Source organism: Grampus griseus, assembly GCF_964374135.1.
Source record: "Grampus griseus genome assembly, chromosome: 15".
NCBI classification, from domain to species: domain Eukaryota; kingdom Metazoa; phylum Chordata; class Mammalia; order Artiodactyla; family Delphinidae; genus Grampus; species Grampus griseus.
In genome coordinates, this window is record NC_139009.1 from 77,487,682 (window position 1) to 77,510,455 (window position 22,774).

Below are 22,774 nucleotides of genomic sequence, written 5' to 3' on the forward strand. Positions count from 1 at the left end.
CAGGGGCCTGGTGTGGGTGGTAACTTCCTCCCCCAGTCACTCATGCTGGTCACTTCTCCCAATGGTGCTGGGTGGAACCCGGTCAGCCCTTACGGAGAGGGCAGTCCCATCACTCATGACCAGTGGGGACACCTGGGTCAGCCACCTGGAGACTGTTTATAATCTAAACAGACAGTGACCATCAGGACCTAGAAGCGTCCCCAGACAAGGGATGAAAGGGAAAACTATGGTCTTAATTTTTTTTTTTTTTTTTGGTGTTTTAACCCCATCGGACTCAGTGCCTAAAAGATTTGCCACAGATTTTTTGTTAATTAGGTAGACAAATTAGTCATTTTTTCTGATATATCAAAAAGCATTTTCTGTATGGCTAACCCAGTTTTGATTATGTGTTAGTTGGTCATTCTCTGTATAATTTGGGAAGAACAGAAAATCATCAAGTAGAGTAACTTCATTGTCAAAGCCCTCACAGTCATGGGACCGTGACGGGCAGCTGAGAAATAGTGCATATACCCCACAGCTTAAAACCTAACAGCTCTTCAAAGTACAAAAGACTTCATGCCTGACAAGGAACGTGGGGCCTGCTCCTGGTGTCATACATTTTGTCTGCAAAGATTCAAACACGATACCTTGTTTATGAGAAAAACTGTCTTAAAATAAGGGGACACACATAGTTTTGAAAGAACTCAATCCCAAGAAGAAGAGAAATCCTAACAAAACCAAAATTATCCTTTTGGAAATGAACATAAAAGCAGTTGATAACACCTATTCCCATAGGGCCTATAACTCCCTATGAAAACCCAGAGGAGTTACTTTTTAATTTCCACCTCCTACTCTTTGAGTTAATAAATTTAAGGAGTTAATCTGTGAAGTGCTTGAAACAGTGCCTGACCCAGAGCAAAGGTTATCCAAGAGTCACAATGGCCACCATCACAGTTGGCATTATCCTGAATCTTTTAAAAATTTAATTAACTAATTAATTTTACAAAATTATTTATTTATTTTTGGCTGCGTTGGGTCTTCGTTGCTGCACGCGGGCGTTCTCTAGTTGCGGGGAGCGGGGGCTACTCCTCGTTGCAGTGCACAGGTTTCTCATTGCGTTGGCTTCTCTTGTTGCGAGCACGGGCTCTAGGCGCACGGGCTTCAGTAGTTGTGGCACATGGGCTCAATAGTTGTGGCTCACGGGCTCTAGAGCACAGGCTCAGTAGTTGTGGCGCAGGGGCTTAGCTGCTCCGCGGCACGTGGGATCTTCCCAGACCGGGGATCAAACCCGTGTCTCCTGGTTAAGGTGGATTCTTAACCACTGCGCCACCAGGGAAGTCCTATCCTGAATCTTGAAGCATGGAAATGATGCCAGCCACCGCTCACTGGGAATCCATTTTGGAAATACATAAAAAATCATCCCACTTTAGGGGTGGAATTGTAATCAATGTTGAAGTAGTGATTAGAAAGATAAATGATAAACACTTAGTGTAGGTGTCCAATTTTCTCCAAGAATATCCTTAAATAGTAATCTCAAATATAATTTAAACATGATTTCCAATGTTAAAAACTAATGTAATTTATTCATACTGTTTTGATGCCAAATACGTAAAGAAAGGTGTGAGCACATCCATATCCCCAAGTATTTTAGTTTTGATCTTGAAAGGTGGCAGAGATCCTTCTAATTTCAGACAGCTGTAGGAGCCCCCCGCTCACCCCCGTGTGTTATCTCTCTTGCTGTCAGGGTGCAGACCGCTGAAGGAGGGGTCATCTCATTGGCACAATGTGGTCGGGCCACAGGACACAGGTCATGGGTCAGCTGCACATTTCTCATTTAGTGAGCTTTCAATTTCACCAACACAGGCCCATATCTCTAAGAACTCAAAACCTAAAGGCATTGGCAGGTAATGAAATCAGTTTGACTACAGCTTTGCTTACACAGAAAACATACGGACCTTGCCTGTTGGGGAAAGTGATAGCACATCTTTGGAAACACAGTTTCTTTTTTCTCATTGTGTGGCTTCAGTGTTGGTCAGGGCAATTAGATATTTGTTTTCACTTATCAAAAAGACCTTAATATCTTCAACTCTGTAAGAATTCACAACCCCATAATTTGTAACTGTAATTAAAAATATAGGTAATTCCCTGGCGGTCCAGTGGTTGGGACTCTGCGCTTTCACTGTCGAGGGCCTGGGTTCAATCCCTCGTTGGTGAACTAAGATCCTGCAAGTCATGCAGCACAGCCAAAAAAGAAAAAAGAATATGGCCCATTTCAAAATTACTCAGGGGGAGACAGTTCAAGATGGTGGAAGAGAAGAACGTACTCCCACTCCCTCTTGCGAGAGCACTAGAATCACAACTAACTGCTGAACAATCATCAAAAGGAAGACACTGGAACTCACCAAAAAAGATACCCCACACCCAAAGACAAAGGAGAAGCCATAATGAGATGGTAGGAGGGGCACAATCACAATAAAATCAAATCCCATAACCGCTGGATGGGTGACTCACAGATTGGAGAACAATTATACCACAGAAGTCCACCCACTGGAGTGAAGGTTCTGAGCCCCATGTCAGGCTTCCCAACCTGGGGGTCTGGCAACAGGAGGAGGAATTCCTAGAGAATCAGACTTTGAAGGCTAGCGGAATTTGACTGCAGGACTTAGACAGGACTGGGGGAAACAGAGACTCCAATCTTGGAGGGTACACACAAAGCAGTGTGCACACCAGGACCCAGGGGGAAGGAGCAGTGACCCCATAGGAGACTGAACCAGACCTACCTGCTAGTGCTGGAGGGTCTCCTGCAGAGGCGGGGGGTGGCTGTGGCTCACCACGGGGACAAGGACACTGGCGGCAGAAGTTCTGGGAAGTACTCCTTGGCATGAGCCCTCCCGGAGTCTGCCATTAGCCCCACCAAAAAGCCTGTAGGCTCCAGTGCTGGGCCACCTCAGGCCAAACAACCAACAGGGAGGGAACTCAGCCCCACCCATCAGAAGACAAGCAGATTAAAGTTTTACTGAGCTCTGCCCACCAGAGCAACACCCAGCTCTAACCACCACCAGTCCCTTGCACAAGCCTCTTCGATAGCCTCACCCACCAGAGGGCAGACAGCAAAAGCAAGAAGAACTACAATCCTGCAGCCTGTAGAATGAAAACCACATTCACAGAAAGACAGACAAAATGAAAAGGCAGAGGACTATGTACCGGATGAAGGAACAAGATAAAACCCCAGAAAAACAACTAAATCAAGTCAACCTTCCAGAAAAAGAATTCAAAATAATGATAGTGAAGATGATCTGGGACCTTGGAAAAAGGATGGAGGCAAAAATCGAGAAGATGCAAGAAATGTTTAACAAAGACCTAGAAGAATTAAAGAACAAACAAACAGAGATGAACAGTACAATAACTGAAATGAATAATACACTAGAAGGAATCAGTAGCAGAATAACTGAGGCAGAAGAACGGATAAGTGACCTGAAAGACAGAATGGTGGAATTCACTGCCATGGAACAGAATAAAGAAAAAAGAATGAAAAGAAATGAAGACAGCCTAAGAGACCTCTGGGACAACATTAAACACACCAACGTTCATATTACAGGGGTCCCAGAAGGAGGAGAGAGAGAGAAAATATTTGAAGAGACTATAGTCAAAAACTTCCTTAACACGGGAAAGGAAACAGCCACCCAAGTCCAGGAAGCACAGAGAGTCCCAGGCAGGATAAACCCAAACAGAAACACAACGAGACACACAGTAATCAAACTGACAAAAATTAAAGACAAAGAAAAAATATTAAAAGCAACAAGGGAAAAAGGACAAGTAACATACAAGGAAACTCCCATAATGTTAACAGCTGATTTCTCAGCAGAAACTCTACAAACCAGAAGGCAGTGGCACGATATATTTAAAGTGATGAAAGGGAAGAACCTACAACCAAGATTACTCTACCAGGCAAGGATGTCATTCAGATTTGACAGAGAAATCAAAAGCTTTACAGACAAGCAAAAGCTAAGAGAATTCAGCACCATCAAACCAGCTCTACAACAAATGCTAAACGAAGTTCTCTAAGTGGGAAACACAAGAGAAGAAAAGGACCTACAAAAAGCAAACCCAAAACAATTAAGAAAATAGTAATAGGAACATACATATCGATAATTACCTTAAATGTGAATGGATGAAATACTCCAACCAAAACATACAGGCTTGCTGAATGGATACAAAAACAAGACCCATATATATGCTGTCTACACGAGACCCACTTCAGACCTAGGCACACATACAGACTGAAAGTGAAGGGATGGAGAAAGATATTCCATGCAAATGGAAATCAAAAGAAACCTGGAGTAGCAATACTCATATCAAATAAAATAGACTTTAAAATAAAGAACGTTACAAGAGACAAGGAAGGGGTTTCTCTGGTGGTGCAGTGGTTAAGAATCCGCCTGCCAACGCAGGGGACACAGGTTCGAGCCCTGGTCCGGGAAGATCCCACAAGCCACAGAGCAACTAAGCCCGTGCGCCACAACTACTGAGCCTGCACTCTAGAGCCCGTGAGCCACAACTACTGAGCCTGTGCACCACAACTACTGAAGCCCGCATACCCAGAGTCTGTGCTCCGCAACAAGAGAAGCCACTGCACTGAGAAGCCCGTGCACCGCAACGAAGAGTAGCCCCTGCTCGCCACAACTAGAGAAAGCCCTCGCACTACAATGAAGACCCAATGCAGCCAAAAATAAAATAAATAAATTAAAAAAAAAAAGACAAGGAAGGACACTACGTAAAGATCAAGGGATCAATCCTACAAGATATAACAATTATAAATATATATGTACCCAACATAGGAGCACCTCAATACATAAGGCAAATGCCAACAGCTATAAAAGAGGAAATCAACAGTATCACAATAATAGTGGGGGAACTTAACAGCTCACTTACACCAATGGACAGATCATCCAGACAGAAAATTAATAAGGAAACACAAGCTTTAAATGACACAACAGACCAGAGAGATTTAATTGATATTTATAGGACATTCCATCCAAAAGCAGCAGAATACACTTTCTTCTCAAGTGCACATGGAACATTCTCCAGGATTGATCACATCCTGGGCCACAAATCAAGCCTTGGTAAATTTAAGGAAATTGAAATCACATCAAGCATCTTTTCTGACCACAACGCTATGAGATTAGAAATCAATTACAGGGAAAAAAAAATGTAAAAAACAAACACATGGAGGCTAAACAATACGTTACTAACTAACCACGAGATCACTGAAGAAATCAAAGAGGAAATCAAAAAATACCTAGAGAGAAATGACAATGAAAACACGATGATCCAAAACCTATGGGATGCAGCAAAAGCAGTTCTAACAGGGAAGTTTATAGCAATACAATCCTACCTCAAGAAACAAGAAAAATCTCAAATAAACAATCTAACCTTACACCTAAAGGAGTCAGAGGAAGAAGAAAAAACAAAACCCAAAGTTAGTAGAAGGTAAGAAATCATAAAGATCAGAGGAGAAATAAATGAAATAGAAACAAAGAAAACAATAGCAAAGATCAATAAAACTAAAAGCTGGTTCTTTGAGGAGATAAACAAAATTGATAAACCTTTTGCCAGACTCATCAAGAAAAAGAGGGAGAGGACTCAAATCAATAAAATTAGAAATGAAAAAGGAGAAGTTACAACAGACACCGCAGAAATACAAAGCATCATAAGAGACTACTACAAGCAACTCTATGCCAATAAAATGGACAACCTGGAAGAAACGGACAAATTCTTAGAAAGGTATAACTTTCCAAGACTGAACCGGGAAGAAATAGAACATACGAACAGACCAATCACAAGTAATTACGTTGAAACTGTGATTAAAAATCTCCCAACAAACAAAAGTCCAGGACCAGATGGCTTCACAGGTGAATTCTATCAAACATTTAGAGAAGAGCTAACACACACCCTTCTCAAGCTCTTCCAAAAAGTTGCAGAGGAAGGAACCCTCCCAAACTCATTCTATGAGGCCACCATCACCCTGATACCAAAAGCAGACAAAGATACCACAAAAAAAAGAAAATTACAGACCAATATCACTGATGAATATAGATACAAAAATCCTCAACAAAATACTAGCAAACAGAATCCAACAACACATTAAAAGGATCATACACCATGATCAAGTGGGATTTATCCCAGGGATTCAAGGATTCTTCAATACACACAAAGCAATCAATGTGATACACCATATTAACAAATTGAGAAATAAAAAACATATGATAATCTCAATAGATGCAGGAAAAGCTTTTGACAAAATTCAACACCCATTTATGATAAAAACTCTCCAGAAAGTGGGCATCGAGGGGACCTACCTCAACATAATAAAGGCCATATACAACAAACCCACAGCAAACATCATTCTCAAAGGTGAAAAACTGAAAGCAATTACTCTAAGATTAGGAACAAGACAAGGATGTCCACTCTCGCCACTATTATTCAACATAGTTTTGGAAGTCCTAGCCATGGCATTCAGAGAAGAAAAAGAAATAAAAGGAATACAAATTGGAAAAGAAGAAGTAAAACTGTCACTGTCTGCAGATGACACGATACTATACATAGATAATCCTAATGATGCCACCAGAAAACTGCTAGAGCTCATCAATAAATTTCGCAAAGTTGCAGGATACAAAATGAATGCACAGAAATCTCTTGCATTCCTATACACTAACAACGAAAGATCAGAAAGAGAAATTAAGGAAACAGTCTCCTTCACCATTGCAAGAAAAAGAATAAAGTACCTAGGAATAAACCTACCTAAGGAGGTAAGAGACCCGTACTCAGGAAACTATAAGACACTGATGAAAGCAATCAGAGATGACAGAAACAGATGGAGAGATATACCATGTTCTTGGATTGGAAGAATCAATATTGTGAAGATGACTATACTACCCAAAGCAATCTACAGATTCAATGCAATCCCTATTAAATTACCAATGGCATTTTTTACAGAACTAGAACAAAAGATCTTAAAATTTGTATGGAGATACAAAAGACCCCGAATAGTCAAAGCAATCTTGAAAGAAAAAAACGGAGCTGGAGGAATCAGACTCCTTGACTTCAGACTATACTACAAAGCTATAGTAATCAAGACACCATGGTACTGGCACAAAAACATAAATATAGATCAATGGAACAGGATAGAAAGCCCAGAGATAAACCCACACACCTCTGGTCAACTAATCTATGACAAAGGAGGCAAGGATACAAAATGGAGAAAAGACAGTCTCTTCAATAAGTGATGCTGGGAAAACTGGACAGCTACATGTAAAAGAATGAAATCAGAACACTCCCTAACACCATACACAAAAATAAACTCAAAGTAGATTAAAGACCTAAATGTAAGACCAGACACTACAAAACTCTTAGAGGAAAACATAGGAAGATCACTCTTTGACATAAATCACAGCAAGATCTCGTTTGACTCACCTCCCAGAGTAATGGAAATAAAACCAAAAATAAACAAATGGGACCTAATGAAACTTAAAATCTTTTGCACAGCAAAGGAAACTATAAACAAGACGAAAAGATAACCCTCAGAATGGGAGAAAATATTTGCAAACGAATCAAGGGACGAAGGATTAATCTCCAAAATATAACAGCACATGCAGCTCAATATTACAAAAACAAACAACCCAATCTAAAAATGGGCAGAAGAGCTAAACAGACATTTCTCCAAAGAAGACATACAGATGGCCAAGAAGCACATGACAAGCTGCTCAACATCACTAATTATTAGAGAAATGCAAATCAAAACTACAATGAGGTATCACCTCACACTGGTTAGAATGGGCATCATCAGAAAATCTACAAACAATACATGCTGGAGAGGGTGCGGAGGAAAGGGAACCCTCTTACACTGTTGGTGGGAATGTAAATTGATACAGCCACTATGGAGAGCAGTATGGAGGTTCCTTAAAAACCTAAAACTAGAATTACCATATGACCCAGCAATTCCACTACTGGGCATATACCCAGAGAAAACCATAATTCAAAAAGACACATGCACCCCAATGTTCACTGCAGCACTATTTACAATAGCCAGGTCATGGAAGCAACCTAAATGCCCATCGACAGACGAATGGATAAAGAAGATGTAGTACATATATACAATGGAATATTACTCAGCTATAAAAAGGAACGAAATTGGTTCCATTGTAGAGATGTGGTTGGACCTAGAGAGTGTCATACAGAGTGAAGTAAGTCAGAAAGAGAAAAACAAATATCGTATATTAACACATATATGTGGAATCGAGAAAAACGGTACAGATGAACCAGATTGCAAGGCAGAAATAGAGGCACAGACGTAGAGGACAAATGTATGGACACCAAGGGGGCGAAAGCGGGGTGGTGCTGGTGGTGTGATGAATTGGGAGATTGGGATTGACATTTACACTAATATGTATAAAATAGATAACTAATAAGAATCTGCTGTATTAAAAAATAAAATAAAATTCAAAAATAAATAAATCAAATTACTTAGGCTAAAAAAAAAAAGAAGAATATGGTCCATTTTATTAACTCAAAGAACAGTAACCTTCAATAGGGAAAGAACTACCCCAGGCGACAACAAACTTGTTCAAAAGGGCTTCAAGTGCACGATCATCAGTGTAAAACCCTCACATCTTCCTCTTGAAACCTGTTCTGTTTTCACTTCTTTCTGCTAAGAGGCCATGCTGTGGAATTTGAACAAGAAACACTGTACTGTGAAGAAAGCCAAGGGCATCTGGAGAAGAGTAGTGGGGCTGTGAAAAGCACTGGCTTTGGAGTCAGTGTGACCTGGGTTCTTATTTCAATGCTGCAATTCTAAGCTGTGTGACTCTGGGTAAGTTACTCAATGTTTCTGAGTTTCAGTTTCCTCAAATGAAAATTGAGAAAATAGTATCTTTCTCACAGTGTTTTTGTAAGGGTTAAATGAGGCCTTTTATGGAAAACACTTGGCACAGGGTCTGTAAGTAATCAACACTGTAAGTAACTGATGATGGTTATTATTATTCCTACATTCCTACAGCACCTGTAAGGTGCTGTATTTTGATCTTCTTTCCCTATAACTGTAAGGCTCTAGGATAGAACTGAGCGAGTAGTATCTTTCAAGTCTTGGTGCACTGGAGAAAATAATCAAGGCTGTCTAGTTCCCAAAGCAAGAATTTTATTTGACCCATCCATAGAGCTGCTCTTCATTGTAGCTTTCTCTTCCAGGCAAAAGGCACCATCCTTGAAGGATCCTTGGGTTTCAGAAATATTTCAGACCCCGGTCTGGCCTGTCTCACAAGAACCTCACCTGTTCTTTTTACCTTAAAATGACACTAGCTCGCAGGCTCTGCCCTCCTGTGACAGTGAGTGAGAGGGAGAAATGAGGAAAGGGAAGAGGCAGTGGGCACATCTACCCTCCAGGCATGCTGCTTGCTAGGAGGCAGGGGTCTGGGCCCAAGGAAGGAAGCCTTGAGGGCACTGCGGCTCCCCTGTGTCTTTAAATAAGCTGGTTCTACATGTCATGTCTCTTGGCCCATCATAATCGGCTATGAAACTTCCTTCTGATCAAAGATCTCCACCCTTTCCAAACACAGTTAAACCAGCATTAGAGCCCCAATCCCAAAACAATGAGCTCTACAAGAATGACACGTATAAAAATGAGTCTCTGTCTAAGGTTCGGGCAAATCTCGGTCAAAGATAAACAGATTTATTTATTGCAGAACACTGGAGAACCTTGAACTTGCCAGTATACACTGTGGGTCTTCCAGAAGGGGGTATAGTACGCAGTATTTTATCAACTTATCTGCTCACTGAATTCTCACAGGTCTACTGACACTTTATGGGAATGGGACAAGAAATACCAGTCCACACTCATCAAAAGACTGTCCCATTCAGACAGAGAAATTCTCCTGCTGGTTTAGATGTCAGTCAGGTCCATACATCAAGTTCATAGTGCCATAAATGCCTACAAAGCAAGTTTAAGGTCCTGTGTTCAGATGGTACAAAGATGGGCAAGGCACAGCTCCAGCTTCAAGGAGAACAGATTTTACTTGATCCTGACCTTTGTATTTTAAGCTTTGATTTGGAAGGCAAGGGACAGCAAGAAAAAGAGAGCAAAAAACATTGATGGCTTCATTAAGATACAGTAAATGTCCATACAGTAAATACCAGGAGTTTCTTAGTCTGAAAGTGACACAACAGTTGTAGGATACTGAAGGTACAAATTTTGAAAACTAAATTTCCAGCAAACTGTAATAGCCCACCCAAAGACTACTTCAACAATGTTCTGAAATTCCATACCAAAAACCCCTCCCTTATTAGAGTAATAAATAAGAATATCTTCCAAAAATATCCAATTTCATCACCTTACATAAAGATGTAGTTTTAGTAATGGTTTTCTTTCTTTTCAAAAAATATTTATTTTATTTTTATTTATTTGGCTGCACTGGGTCTTAGTTGCTGTATGTGGGATCTAGTTCCCTGAGCAGGGATCAAACCTAGGCCCCCCTGCATTGGGAGCGTGGAGTCTTAAATGCTGGACCACCAGAGATGTCCCTAGTAACAGTTTTCAAATGAAAATGAAAGGACGATTTCGAGAGGAAGTTGTGTCTAACTCTTGCCCTTCGGAAAAGAAGGGAGTTTAGGGAACCGAAGTGATGGGTACAGAGGTCATTTCAAGCTGCACTTTGGAAGGGGGTTTTAGGCCCCTCCCGGGCTGAGCTTCTCTTCAGTGTTCTTATTTGTCTCCAGCTGCAGCTGCTGAGCTGGGAGCTTAGCTGACTCAGAGAATGTTACCCAAAGTAAAGTGAGCCACTAAGTCTTCTGTTGTCACAGGGCTGTCGTGATGCACAGAGGACAGCATGAGTACAATGCAAATGACCTTCCTGCTGGGATGATCTAGCATCTCCAAGGAGGTAATGACTGGAAAGGTCACAGCCCTAACTGTGGCGGTATTGTTCTCACTACAGAGGGGGGCATTCTGAACAAAGGGCAGAGAGAATGCAAGGTTGGGTGTTAATGGCACTCGTGTGTTAGGCTCCTTGGCCACGTCATGTCATCTGTAAGGCTTTCATCACTCCTGCCCTTCAGCGCCTCTGCTTCAGGGGTCCCCCCTAAAGAAGTATCTTTCGCCCACACCAGGGGAGAAGGAGAAAGGATGACCTGCAGCTCTTCAAAGAAACTGGTTTGTTCCTATATCACTCAAGTGTCTGCTGAGAATCATCATCTTCCGCCAGCCAAAGTTCCTACTGAATCAGAATGCAATCGCTGGACCTTCATGTATCTCTACTAAGAATGTAGTATTGTCATCAGGAGCCATTCTCCAAGAGAGGCATTTGATTCCCCTGACTTGACAGTGTGCAAATGTGATCAACAGGCCCCTTGCAAAATGCTCTGAGACAAAAGTCCAGGAAGTGAGAGACTTCTTATCTCATAGCTGCAACTCTCTTAAGCAGGGTTTCGACTGGTACCAGTAGCATCCTTTTATCATCTACTATAAGGCAGAACAAACCATGGATTTCTAAGCTCTCTTCCTTTTCCATCACTACTGCTTCCGACAGTCTGCTTCCTGATAGGTAAACTGAGGCAGGAAAAGAAAAAAAATAAATTCAAATTGATCTTTTGGAAGACAGCAGTTTTGGTAAAAGCTGGGTGACATGAGGTTAAAAGTGACCGACACAAAGCCTGGACGTCATCCGTCAGTGCAGCTGTTCACCCCTTTCCTCTCTCGTGCCAAGAAATTGTAACTGTCCTGTGATGCTCCCTACAGATGCCACAAGGATGCTGAGGTCTGACCTATTACCAGGGTTAGATCAAGGAGGACTGTAACAACACGGAACAACAACACAACACAAAAAAACAAAGCATGCTTTCCGCAATGGCGGTAAAGAAGAGACAGTCCTGAGGATAAAGCCAGTGCGTCTGCTCTTCTACAGATCCTCTGTGTCATGAGAAGTCAGTGTCACCTCAACCCTCTTCCCTTCTCAAGTGGGAAAGGGGCCTGTCTGGGAGCTGCCCACCTAACCACAGTCAGCTGTCCCCCTCACCACTTCTGTCTTGGGTCAGATGTTCCCACCATCTCTAGACCTCTCGGCAATCAAAATCAGATGGCCCTCTGGGATTGACTGGAGTCACATCTAACAAAGCTGTGCTATACAGTACATCCTACAGGGCTGTGCCAATCCACCTGCTAGCCTGCTCGACCCTCTCTTTCGGGGTCCAGTTACTCTTGCCATCCGCTACGAGGCTGGGGGGCTTCCCTGACAATCATCTTCTGGAATTTTCAAGAGGTTATGAATTGCAGGACTGCTAAGCCCGGTAACCCCTCTCAGTAGTTCACACTGTCTTCTTCAAAGAGCCTAAGTTCCCTGAAGGCAAGAATCAGGTGACAACAGAGGATGAGTTCTATTCACATTGACTAATGAAATAAATGAATGGATGAAGAGTGAGTGAGGAAAGCCCCAAAGATTTCTTGGAATTTTGTAACTTTTCAGGCACTTCTAATTTTTACTACATTGTTTATCTCCCGCTGAAAGGTGCCTTGCCTAACCCAATAATATCAGGCCTTTTCACGACAAAAGGCAAGATCCTAAAGCAGTATTAAATCAGCAGATCCAAGAAGACAAGTGCACTCTGTTAAAGTTCAGACTTACAGACGTCTCTGCGTTCTGCCACACGTGAGAGATCCGGTAGCCCACCAGCTCCCCATCCTGCCGCTTCATCGGAGGCTTGATCCATTTGACATCCACCTTGTTGCTAGACTCATTCAGAAACATAGTGACATTCAGAGGTGCTACTGACGGGGCTACAAAAGAGAAAGGAGAGAAGGATGAGGAAGTACGAAGAAAGGCACATAGAGAGTCATTCTCTTCTTGGTTTTTGTACGTTTGTTTTTTTAATTTTCTACGGAAAGCACTCAAATGAGGCTGAGATTAATAGTGGACTTTCATACATTTCTATGAAGATTTATTAAGATATTATATGTAAGCGCTTAGCACAGTGTCTAGTTCAGAAAATGTTAGTTCTTCTCATTTTCCAACGCTTCCTTCGTGATAAAATCTCTTCAATGTCACATTAAAAAAAAAAAAGTGGACTTTCACCTTCTTTTCAATCGAGAACCATTAAGATATCATGAGTTTAGAAAAGTAAGCTTTGTGTCTAAGATTCCAAACAAAATGATCCCTGCATTTCCTCAAGATGTTTAGTGACAGGCTGGTAGGCAAGGCAGTCCGAGCAAGAAATAGGAAATGCAGAAATAGTTTTGTCTTGTTGCATATAATCTTTGCTCCTTTTAGGCTCTGTGAGCTCTGAAATATATTTTTGGGTTACTTTCGTGTGTTTGACAAGACAGCTTGATATTTCTATCAAACAAATGACTTTCATATTGCAACAATCTTTGTAAGAACCACTCAAATAAAATTCTCTTAAAAAGGCCACACACAGGGCTTCCCTGGTGGCGCAGTGGTTGAGAGTCCGCCTGCCGATGCAGGGGACACGGGTTCGTGCACTGGTCCGGGAAGATCCCACATGCCGCGGAGCGGCTGGGCCCGTGAGCCATGGCCGCTGAGCCTGTGGGTCCGGAGCCTGTGCTCCACAGTGGGAGAGGCCACAACAGTGAGAGGCCCGCGTACCGCAAGGGAAAGGAGCAAAAAAAAAAAAGAAAAAAAAGGCCACACACACTCACACAAGCGCTATGGACCTAGAGATGATCATACTAAGTGAAGTCAGACAGATAAAGACAAATATCATATGATATCACTTATATGTGGAATCTTAAAAAATGATACAAATGAACTTATTTATAAAACAGAAACAGACTCACAGACAGAAAACAAACATGGTTATCAAAGGGGAAAGGAGTGGGGAGGGATAAGTTAGGAGTTTGGGATTAACAGACACAAACTACTATATATAATATAGATAAACAACAAGGACCTACTGGATAGCACAGGGAACTATATTCAATATCTTGTATTAACTATAATGGAAAAGAATCTGAAAAAGAATATATAACTGAATCACTTTGCTGTACACCTGAAACTAACACAACATTGTAAATCAACTCTACTTCAATGAAAGTTTTTTTAAAAAGTAAGCCCTGGGCTTCCCTGGTGGCGCAGTGGTTGAGAGTCTGCCTGCCAATGCAGGGGATGTGGGTTCGAGCCCTGGTCCGGGAAGATCCCACATGCTGCGGAGCAACTGGGCCCATGAGCCACAACTACTGAGCCTGCGCGTCCGGAGCCTGTGCTCCGCAACAAGAGAGGCTGTGATAGTGAGAGGCCCGCGCACCGCGATGAAGAGTGGCTCCTGCTCGCCACAACTAGAGAAAGCCCTTGCACAGAAACGAAGACCCAACACAGCCAAAAATAAATAAAATTAAAAAAAAAAAAAAAAAGTAAGCCCTTTCCAAACTAAAACAACAAAGAAGTGGAAGACAGGGAAGGAGGTAGGTAGAGCTCACGGACTCCTCTTGGGGAAGCAAAACACACACAACTCCAAGACGCTTCTCCAGTAGACACCTGTGCAGCTATAGGCCAAGAAGGCCAGCTGGGGATCAGCTCTGTGTCATTTGAGCTGTACAAGGCAGGGAACACTGCTGATCTCAGAAGGAAGCCACATTTTAAAGTCCAGAGCCAGGTTACTAATGATCTGAACAGAGCTAATCAGTGAATAAATTTAAATATGTATGTGTATGTGTGCGTGCGTGTGCGCGTGTGCGTGTGTGTAAGACACCTCATGAATGAAGATCAGAGGGTCAAATACTATTTGCTGGGTTAGGTGACGAACTAGAATTTAGCGCTGGTTTTCACTCTCTGGTTTATAGTAAATCCTACACAAGCCACATAAGCACTTTATGTCAAAATGTCTATATAAAAGGATAATAAACGTTAACGCGCTTTTTAGGAAACGTATGTATGTGGGTACAGTATGTGTATGAAATAATTTGGGAAACAAGTCAAGATCACAACTACATTCTTTTTTTGGGCGGGAAGAACGTGACTGTAGCTATTAAAACCGAAAAACATATGCCTCCTGACCAATATTTTCTTTCCACGAATTTAATCTAGAAAAGTTCTCCTGTAGGTAGTGTTATATTCATTGAAGCATAATAGTGACAGAAAGGAATAAATGTAATGTTCAGTCAATAATTACGATATAATAAATTCTGATAATTTTCCAATGGATTACTCACTACCCCACACTGAAAAGAATTTGAGAGACCATATAAATTGATATGAAAGAATATCTAATGGTGGGGGGGTGAATAAAACTGCAAAAAGGTACGTATCAATGATCCATTTTAGAAATTAAAAAATAAGTATTTTACATATAGGAAGAGTAAATATGCAATAATATACACCAAACTGTTGTTGTATTTTTATTTACGGGAGATTAAATTGTATATTTCTGATATATCTGAAAGGGAAACAAAAGGGCACTATAACCTCTTTGTCTCTGCTGATTCCAGGAGCAGTAATAATGAAGTTAGAGCAAATTTCAGCTTAGGAAATATATAGCTAAAGCTGTATCTATGAAACGAGTCACACAGTACAATTTACAGAGAAACATGGTTGACTCAACATGTCTTTATGTCTACTCCCTCCTAAAACCCCTCTATGATGACAATAAGAAATTTATAACAGTATAAACTCACAGGGTACAGAGGAGTCAACAGTGGAAGAGAAATGCCAACATACATATGAAAGCTGAAAAGCAGAGTAAGAAGGTGTAATTAACTCAGTAAACTGATTCTCCCCAAAGAACCACAGAGAGGCGCAGAAGCAGAGGACCAAGGGACCAGAGTGGGGACTAAAACTGGAAGATTGAAAGTTTGATCAGGAAGTAGCCCTCGAGATCCCTCTAACCTATTCCCACACACAGCTGGCAGGTATCCCTCAAATTCCCACAGGAGACAGGATGCTTTATTCTCTGAACTGAAAAGCTACTGGACTTGGGGCACCAGTAGAATGGAGGCACGATGAGGGGCTGACAACTAGGGAAATAAGAGGAAGTTCATACATTGACTGAGGGGGACTCCACCTCTGGCTCCTCCCCACCTGATCTTAGAGCATCAGCAGCTGTGTTCATATTCCTGAGGCAGCAGACAGGAGACTCAATTCTAGAGGAAGTAAGTGGCTCCGGGGGAAAGAAAGCCAATATTGACACTTGGGGGTATCCAAACTAAAACACTTAGGTCGCTGGCCAATCACCTGACAGTGAAGCCTACAAGCCCCACCCATGCTCACAGAGCTTCCCATCAATCGCTGGCTCTTCACTCTTCAATAGGAGAGACAGTGGAAGATCAGAAGAGGCTGGGGAGGCCTCCTTCATGAATGTCAGAGACCAGAACGAAACACAGGACAGAGCACTCAGAGGAGGCAGAGACAATGCAGGGAACTAGAGAAAACTAAAACACAAACAAACAAAACCAGTAATGAACATAGTCAAAGATAAGAAAAGGCTCTCATAATTGAGAACTGGAAAAAACTGTCAATGAAAAATAAAATTATTCTTATATATGACATTGCCAATTTCAATAAAGTATTCAACAGAAGAATTAGAAGATAAATCAAGTAAATCTCCAAAAGAAGAGTAGAATAAAAATTTTAAAAAGGAGGCCAATTTGAGGTAAAAAAAAATTGAGGAAGCAATTAAAAGAGTTTCAACAAGTGTCTAATACAGTTATCTGGAAAGAAAAATAGAAGAACATTTTGAAAGGAAAAAATGTATAAGAAAAAGTCTCAAAACCAAAGCATTTGCATTCCTAGATTGAATGCCTATGATGACGAATGAAACAGATCCCACATCACAGCTCATTACAGCACCATGATTAAAGAGAAAAGATATTAAAGAAAAATTAAAACTAAAAAACAGTTCACCTAGAAAACTCAAGTTATCAAAATTCCCTACAATGACACATGAAGCTAAAAAACAATGCAGAAATACTTTTAAAATTTTGAGGGAAAATCATTTCCAACCTAAAGTTCTCTATTAGGAAAAATTACCAATCCAGTATGACAAACAGACATGCAAGGTCCCACAGTTTTTATTTATATATATATTCTCTCTAGAGCTAATTGAGAATGTGCTCCATGAGAATGAGAGACAGTAAACCAAGAAAGACAAACACCCAGGAGACGGCAAAGGAGTCACTAGGATGACTCTGGAGGAAGACAGGAAAAGAACTACATGAAAAAATTAAAGATAAGAGTGGCTGGGCCTCACTCAGGGCCAGGAATAGTGCCTGTTCCCATCAATCAGCCTGGAAAATCTAATGATTCGAGGAGCACTGGGTAGAGTACACATAATGGTTTTGTCTCAATAGTGGGTAATAGTTGACCCTAGATGAAGCACTGCTCTGGTCCAGCCTAACAAATACTAAAAGCAATGTCCAAAAGGATCAGTCTTTTCCCATTAGCTTAACTGTGACCCCAAACAAAGCTCACTATTTATAAGAATACAAAAATATCTAGCACTCAACAAAGTAAAATTCACAATGTCAGGAATCCAACCAAAGATTACCAGACATGTAGAAAAATTGGAAAGTACTCTCCACAAGGAATATAAATGAATCAATCAAAACCACTCCAGAAATAAGACTGATGTTAGAATTAGCAGACAAGGACATTAAAACAGTTATTATAACTGTATTCCATATGGTCCAAAAGTTAAGTAGAAACAGGAAAGATACAAAAAAAAAAACAAAAATTACAATGTGAGAGTTGAAATATACACTAGATAGAATTAATGGCAGATTAGATACTGCACAAGAAAAGATTAGTGAATTTGAAGACATAGTAATAGAAACTACCCAAAATAAAACACAAGGAGAAAAGCAGGGAAAAAAGCAATAGCATCAGTGAATTATGGATAACTTCAAGTGATATGATACATGGGTAACTGGAGTCCTCAAAGGAGCGGAGAGGCAGGAACAGAAAAAAATATTTGAAGAAGCAATGGCCAACATTTTCCAAATGTGATGCAAACTATAGACACACAGATCTCAGAAGTTCAATGAACCCCAAGCCCAAGGGGTATAAAGAAAATTACACCAAGGCACATCATAATTAAATTGCTCCAAATCAAATACAAAAGGAAAACCAGAGACATAAGACACATTATACACAGAGGAATAAATTAAGAATTACCACAGGTTTGTTATCAGAAACAACGCAAGCAAGAAGACAGTGCAGTAACCTAGAACTCTATGCCTAATAAAAATACCTTACAAAATGAAGTCCAAAGAAACCCCTCAAAGGTAAAATAAAGATTTCTTTCAGACATACAGAAGCTCAATTTCTCACCAAGATTCCCACTACAAGAAGTAATGAAGAATCCTTTAGGAAGGAGGAAAATAATACCACATGGAAATATGTACAGATTTACACCAAAAAACTGAATAACATTAGAAATGGTAACTACCATTTGGGTAAATACCACGTGGGTAAATATAGGTTTTTTATAATTATATAAATCACTCTAAAAGATTAGGACTCTTTGAACAAAAATAATAACAATCTAGTGTGGGTTTATAACATATGTAAAAGTAAAGTGAGTGACGACAATAGAATAAATATCTGGAGATATCAAAAGAAAAATGAAAGTATACTATGTTAAGGTTCCTACACTATACCTGAGGTGGTATAAACATCCCTTGAAGGCATATGGTAATAAGTTAAACCTGTATACTATAAACCCTAAAGCAACCATTGAAAGAACAGAAAAAAAGAGTTATGGCTAAGAAGTCAAGGAGATAAAATAGAATAAAAACATTCAATGAACCCAAAAGAAGGGGAACAAATTACAGACAGAACAAATAGAAGACAGATGTAAACCTACCCATATGAATGATATCATTACATTTTAATGGATTAAATACCCCAATTTAAAGGCAAGGATTGTGAAGTAAAGTACTGCCTGCATGAAATACCCATTGAATATAAAGATACAAGTAAGTTAAAAATAAGTATGAATAAAAGATACACCACGGAATCAAAAGAAAGAGTAAAATGGCTATTATTAATATCGATAAAATAGATTTCACAGAATATATTACCAAAGATAAAGAAAATAATTTCATAATGATAAAGTGGCCAATGTATTAGGAGAGCATAGTAATATTACACAGTTATGCACAAAATACCAGAACTTCAAAACATGTGAACTGCTAGAACTACAAATAGAAATAGATAAATTCACAGTTATAACTACAGATTTCAATGCACCCGGCTAAATAACTGATAGAAAAAGGAGGCATAAAATCAATAAGAATACAATTTAAAAAACACTGTCAACTAACTTGACCAAGGTAACATTTATAAAACACTGCATCTAATAAGAGCAGAATACACATTCTCAAGTACACATGGAACATTGTCAAGATAGACCATGTTCTGGGCTGTAAAATTGAGTCTTGATACATTTCAAAGGATTCAAGCGATATGAATTATGTTCTTTGGCCCCAACAGAATGAAATTAGAAATCACTAATACAAGTATTTGGAAACTACGTTAGACACCTAAATAACTAATGGGTTAAGGAAGAAATCAAAACAGAAACCAGAAAGTTTTTTAAACTGAATGAAAAGGAAACACCATATAAAAATTGTTCTCAGAGGTTTTTCTTCCTCATTTAAGATATGTTACAATCTTGGCACTAGTTTCATTTGTGCAAGGATTAAGCCCTAACAATTTATGACCTAGACCTGTCCCACCGTCTGTATTAAAATTGGAGCACTGATTATGTAAGGCTGGAGTTAAGGGCAGGAAAGAGGTTCTGAGTAATCCAGAGCTCTAAATTGGAAAATAATGGAAACTGGACAATTCAAATCTAACATAACTACAATATTCATAGAAAAAATACAAACGCTTGGAAAACCAAAAGCAGCACACAGAAATGAAAGTTTACAGATGTAAATAAAATTTGCTATAAGAAAATAATGTAGAGACAACAGTACCTACTTCATATGATTGCTATGAGGAGTTAACGAAATAATGCATGTAAAGTACCTAAGATGGTCCCCGGCATGTAGTAGGTGCTTATTGAACATTAGCCACTTCCACATTTATTAGTTTTCTTAAGTTTGATGCTATGAGTAATAACTTTCATATATTTATATTTTAATTAAAATAATATATGCTATAAAGAGTATGCGACTATTAATATCCTCCTAGGTAAAAGAAAATATTCCCTATACATAGTAAGTATAAAGTTTGTCACTAAACCCTTTTCAATTATAGAAGGAAACATCTTTCTTATTTTCATTGGTCACCTCCATAAAATTATCCTCCAGAGACGAAGGCCACACAAAGAAAAAGTTAAACTCTGAATCAGGCCACTGGGAAGGATTTATTTCATCACATGCCATCAGGCACAATATGCATTCTGAACCCCAGGAATTACCTCTTTCAGTCGTGCTGGCCAGAATCCAAGGGCTCACTGCGGACCAGCCGACTTCATTCATGCAGGACACACCGATGCTGTAATTCGCCAGAGCCTGCAGCTGCTCGATTTGATACAGATGTGGTGAAGCAGAGGTGTTAAAAATCATGACTGAGCCATGACTCAGTGGCTCAACTTCCTCGACCTAAATGAAGAGTAAAATTGTGGACCAGGCGTTAGTAAGGGGGCAGGAATGTCAGACTCGGGGCATTCATGCATTCGGTGTACATGGCCCTTCCTCTCCACTGAGGGGAAGTACCTGCTTCCTTTCGGGCCACACCTTAAATTTCCCACCAGGATCACTGTGTATTACTCATGCTACTCGCTGGGTGCAACAATCGAGGACCTGATGAAAAATGCCTAAAATAAGTGTTCTCACTCCAGCAGGTAACAGAGCAAATAATCGTCATCATAACATTATAGTTATTCTACATTATAACTTATAATAAAAGTAGCTCTTCCTCAGAATCACTTCACTTCTTGATCATTTTTTTCAGCTGTTTCACAGAATACACAGTAAAGACAAGGGACATCGTATGTGGGGCAAAACCTGAAATATTTACTGTCTGACCCTTTAGAGAAAATATTTCCCAAATCCTACTTTAGAAGATGAGATACTTAATTTTTTTTTTAAAAAAATCTGTATTTCTTTTCATTATGTCTCCTGAGGAATTCTGCTCTTGCTTTGAGGCTAATTTTAGCATGTCCTTTATTCTTACCCCCCAATTCCCACTCCCATATAGATTCAACTCCAAAAGCAAACACAGATAGTATAGATTTTATGGCATTTTTTGGTGGGGAGATATAGGAAAGGGTCATTTGCACCTCACCCAACAAGCTTTTCTCCAAATCTTTTAAAAACCCATCAGCTCTTTCCCCTGAGTCCTTGTACCTCATCTTTCTCTCCATAAACTCCACCAGTCTCTCCACATCCCTCTCCATGTCTTCTGTATGCACAGGCAAGAGAGAGAGATTCCCAGCAAAATTCAGTCTTAGGCTAAACTTCCAGCTTTTCCTTTAAGGAAACCTCTTATCTGGGAACGGGGATCATGCAGAGTTTTCTCTCACTGTATGTTTTTCACAACTTCTAAAATATGTTGTACATATAAAATCAGAAAGACAAAAATAGTATTGGACAAAAAAGAAGCCACCAAAAACAATTTGGGGAAAAAAATCTTAAACCCACAAAATATATTTCTGATAATAATGGGCTTGCAATTATGGGGTGTGGAAACAATGCTGTTATTTCAGGATATGTGTGTTTGCAATTTAGGTCAAGGGGCCACAGATCAACATTTTGGAATTCCAAATCCCCTAGTGGATACCATGAGGGCGGTGCTGGGACCGAGTCTCACCTCTGACTCAGACCCGCAGACTCTGCGGGGTGACAAGAGGGTACCAGTTGGCCTGAGGAGCCACCAGAGGACAAACCAGGAGCTGTGTGCTTATCTTGGTGGTGGCTGTTGGCAGAAATCACTCTTTGTTTCTTCACTTTAGAGTCTGCACCTACTTCCTGCTGACCAAGCGCTGGAACTAAGGTGGAGGAAACCTTGGCTCCCCACCCCTGCCCTATTTCCGGAACAACGCGCTGGACCATTTCCAGGCACAGGGACACTCTTGGAGGGCATGTTCCTAGAAGAAGACGGGTTTCTCTAACAGTGCTCATTGGGTTCTGGGGGAAAGGAGGGCATGAAACAGCAAGATATATGTGGGAGAGTTAAAAATAGAAACGGAGTCCATAGCCCAAAAATGGGTGAAGAAAGGAACTAATGCCAAGACCAGGGGAAGTGAGAGGGTGTGTCCTGCTAGTGGGTGGATGTGAATCTTGTCCAAAACATTCATTTGTTACCAAGTCAGAGTTTAAAATTGTAACAAACTGGGACTCTGCTACAAAATGATACTTGGTCCCTTCAGAAATGGGAATACATTGTTAATCAATAGAATGTGAAAGTATATAACTTGTGGAGCCAGTTTTGATCGACCTCACTAGGACTGCCAGAGAAAATAAAGGACACCCATTTATATTTAAAGTTCAGATAGACCATCAATAATTATGGGTATAGGTATGACACAAAATCAACAGTGTAATTAACTTGTAAAGTAACTGGATTCTTATTTGCTAAATCCGGTAACCTTAGGAGAGATGGAAAGGAGAATGGGTGAAGGAAGCCTGAGCTAGCTGGTGGGGCAAAGACAGGATAACCATGTCCTGCACAATAGGATCCAAGGTGGGCAAGAGGGGCTGCAATTTAGCAGTCTCAGGATGATTTTTCACGCCCTGGCCACCCAAAGCCAAGGCAAAGAGAGTGCAAGTGAAGCTTGTGTGATCATCCTCCAC

At 40.4% G+C, this 22,774-nt stretch overlaps 1 protein-coding gene across 1 annotated transcript in view; it reads right to left on the reverse strand.

The window, feature by feature from the left end:
• The window catches only part of MERTK (MER proto-oncogene, tyrosine kinase), a gene marked incomplete at its 5' end in the record, with an annotated part of 113,496 nt that overhangs the window by 34,654 nt on the left and 56,068 nt on the right, over nucleotides 1-22,774 (reverse strand). Inside the window, 2 exons of the mRNA XM_082672844.1 lie at nucleotides 12,648-12,799; nucleotides 20,398-20,581. Coding sequence (XP_082528970.1) covers nucleotides 12,648-12,799; nucleotides 20,398-20,581 — 336 coding nt within the window. The remainder of the gene's footprint in view (nucleotides 1-12,647; nucleotides 12,800-20,397; nucleotides 20,582-22,774) is intronic.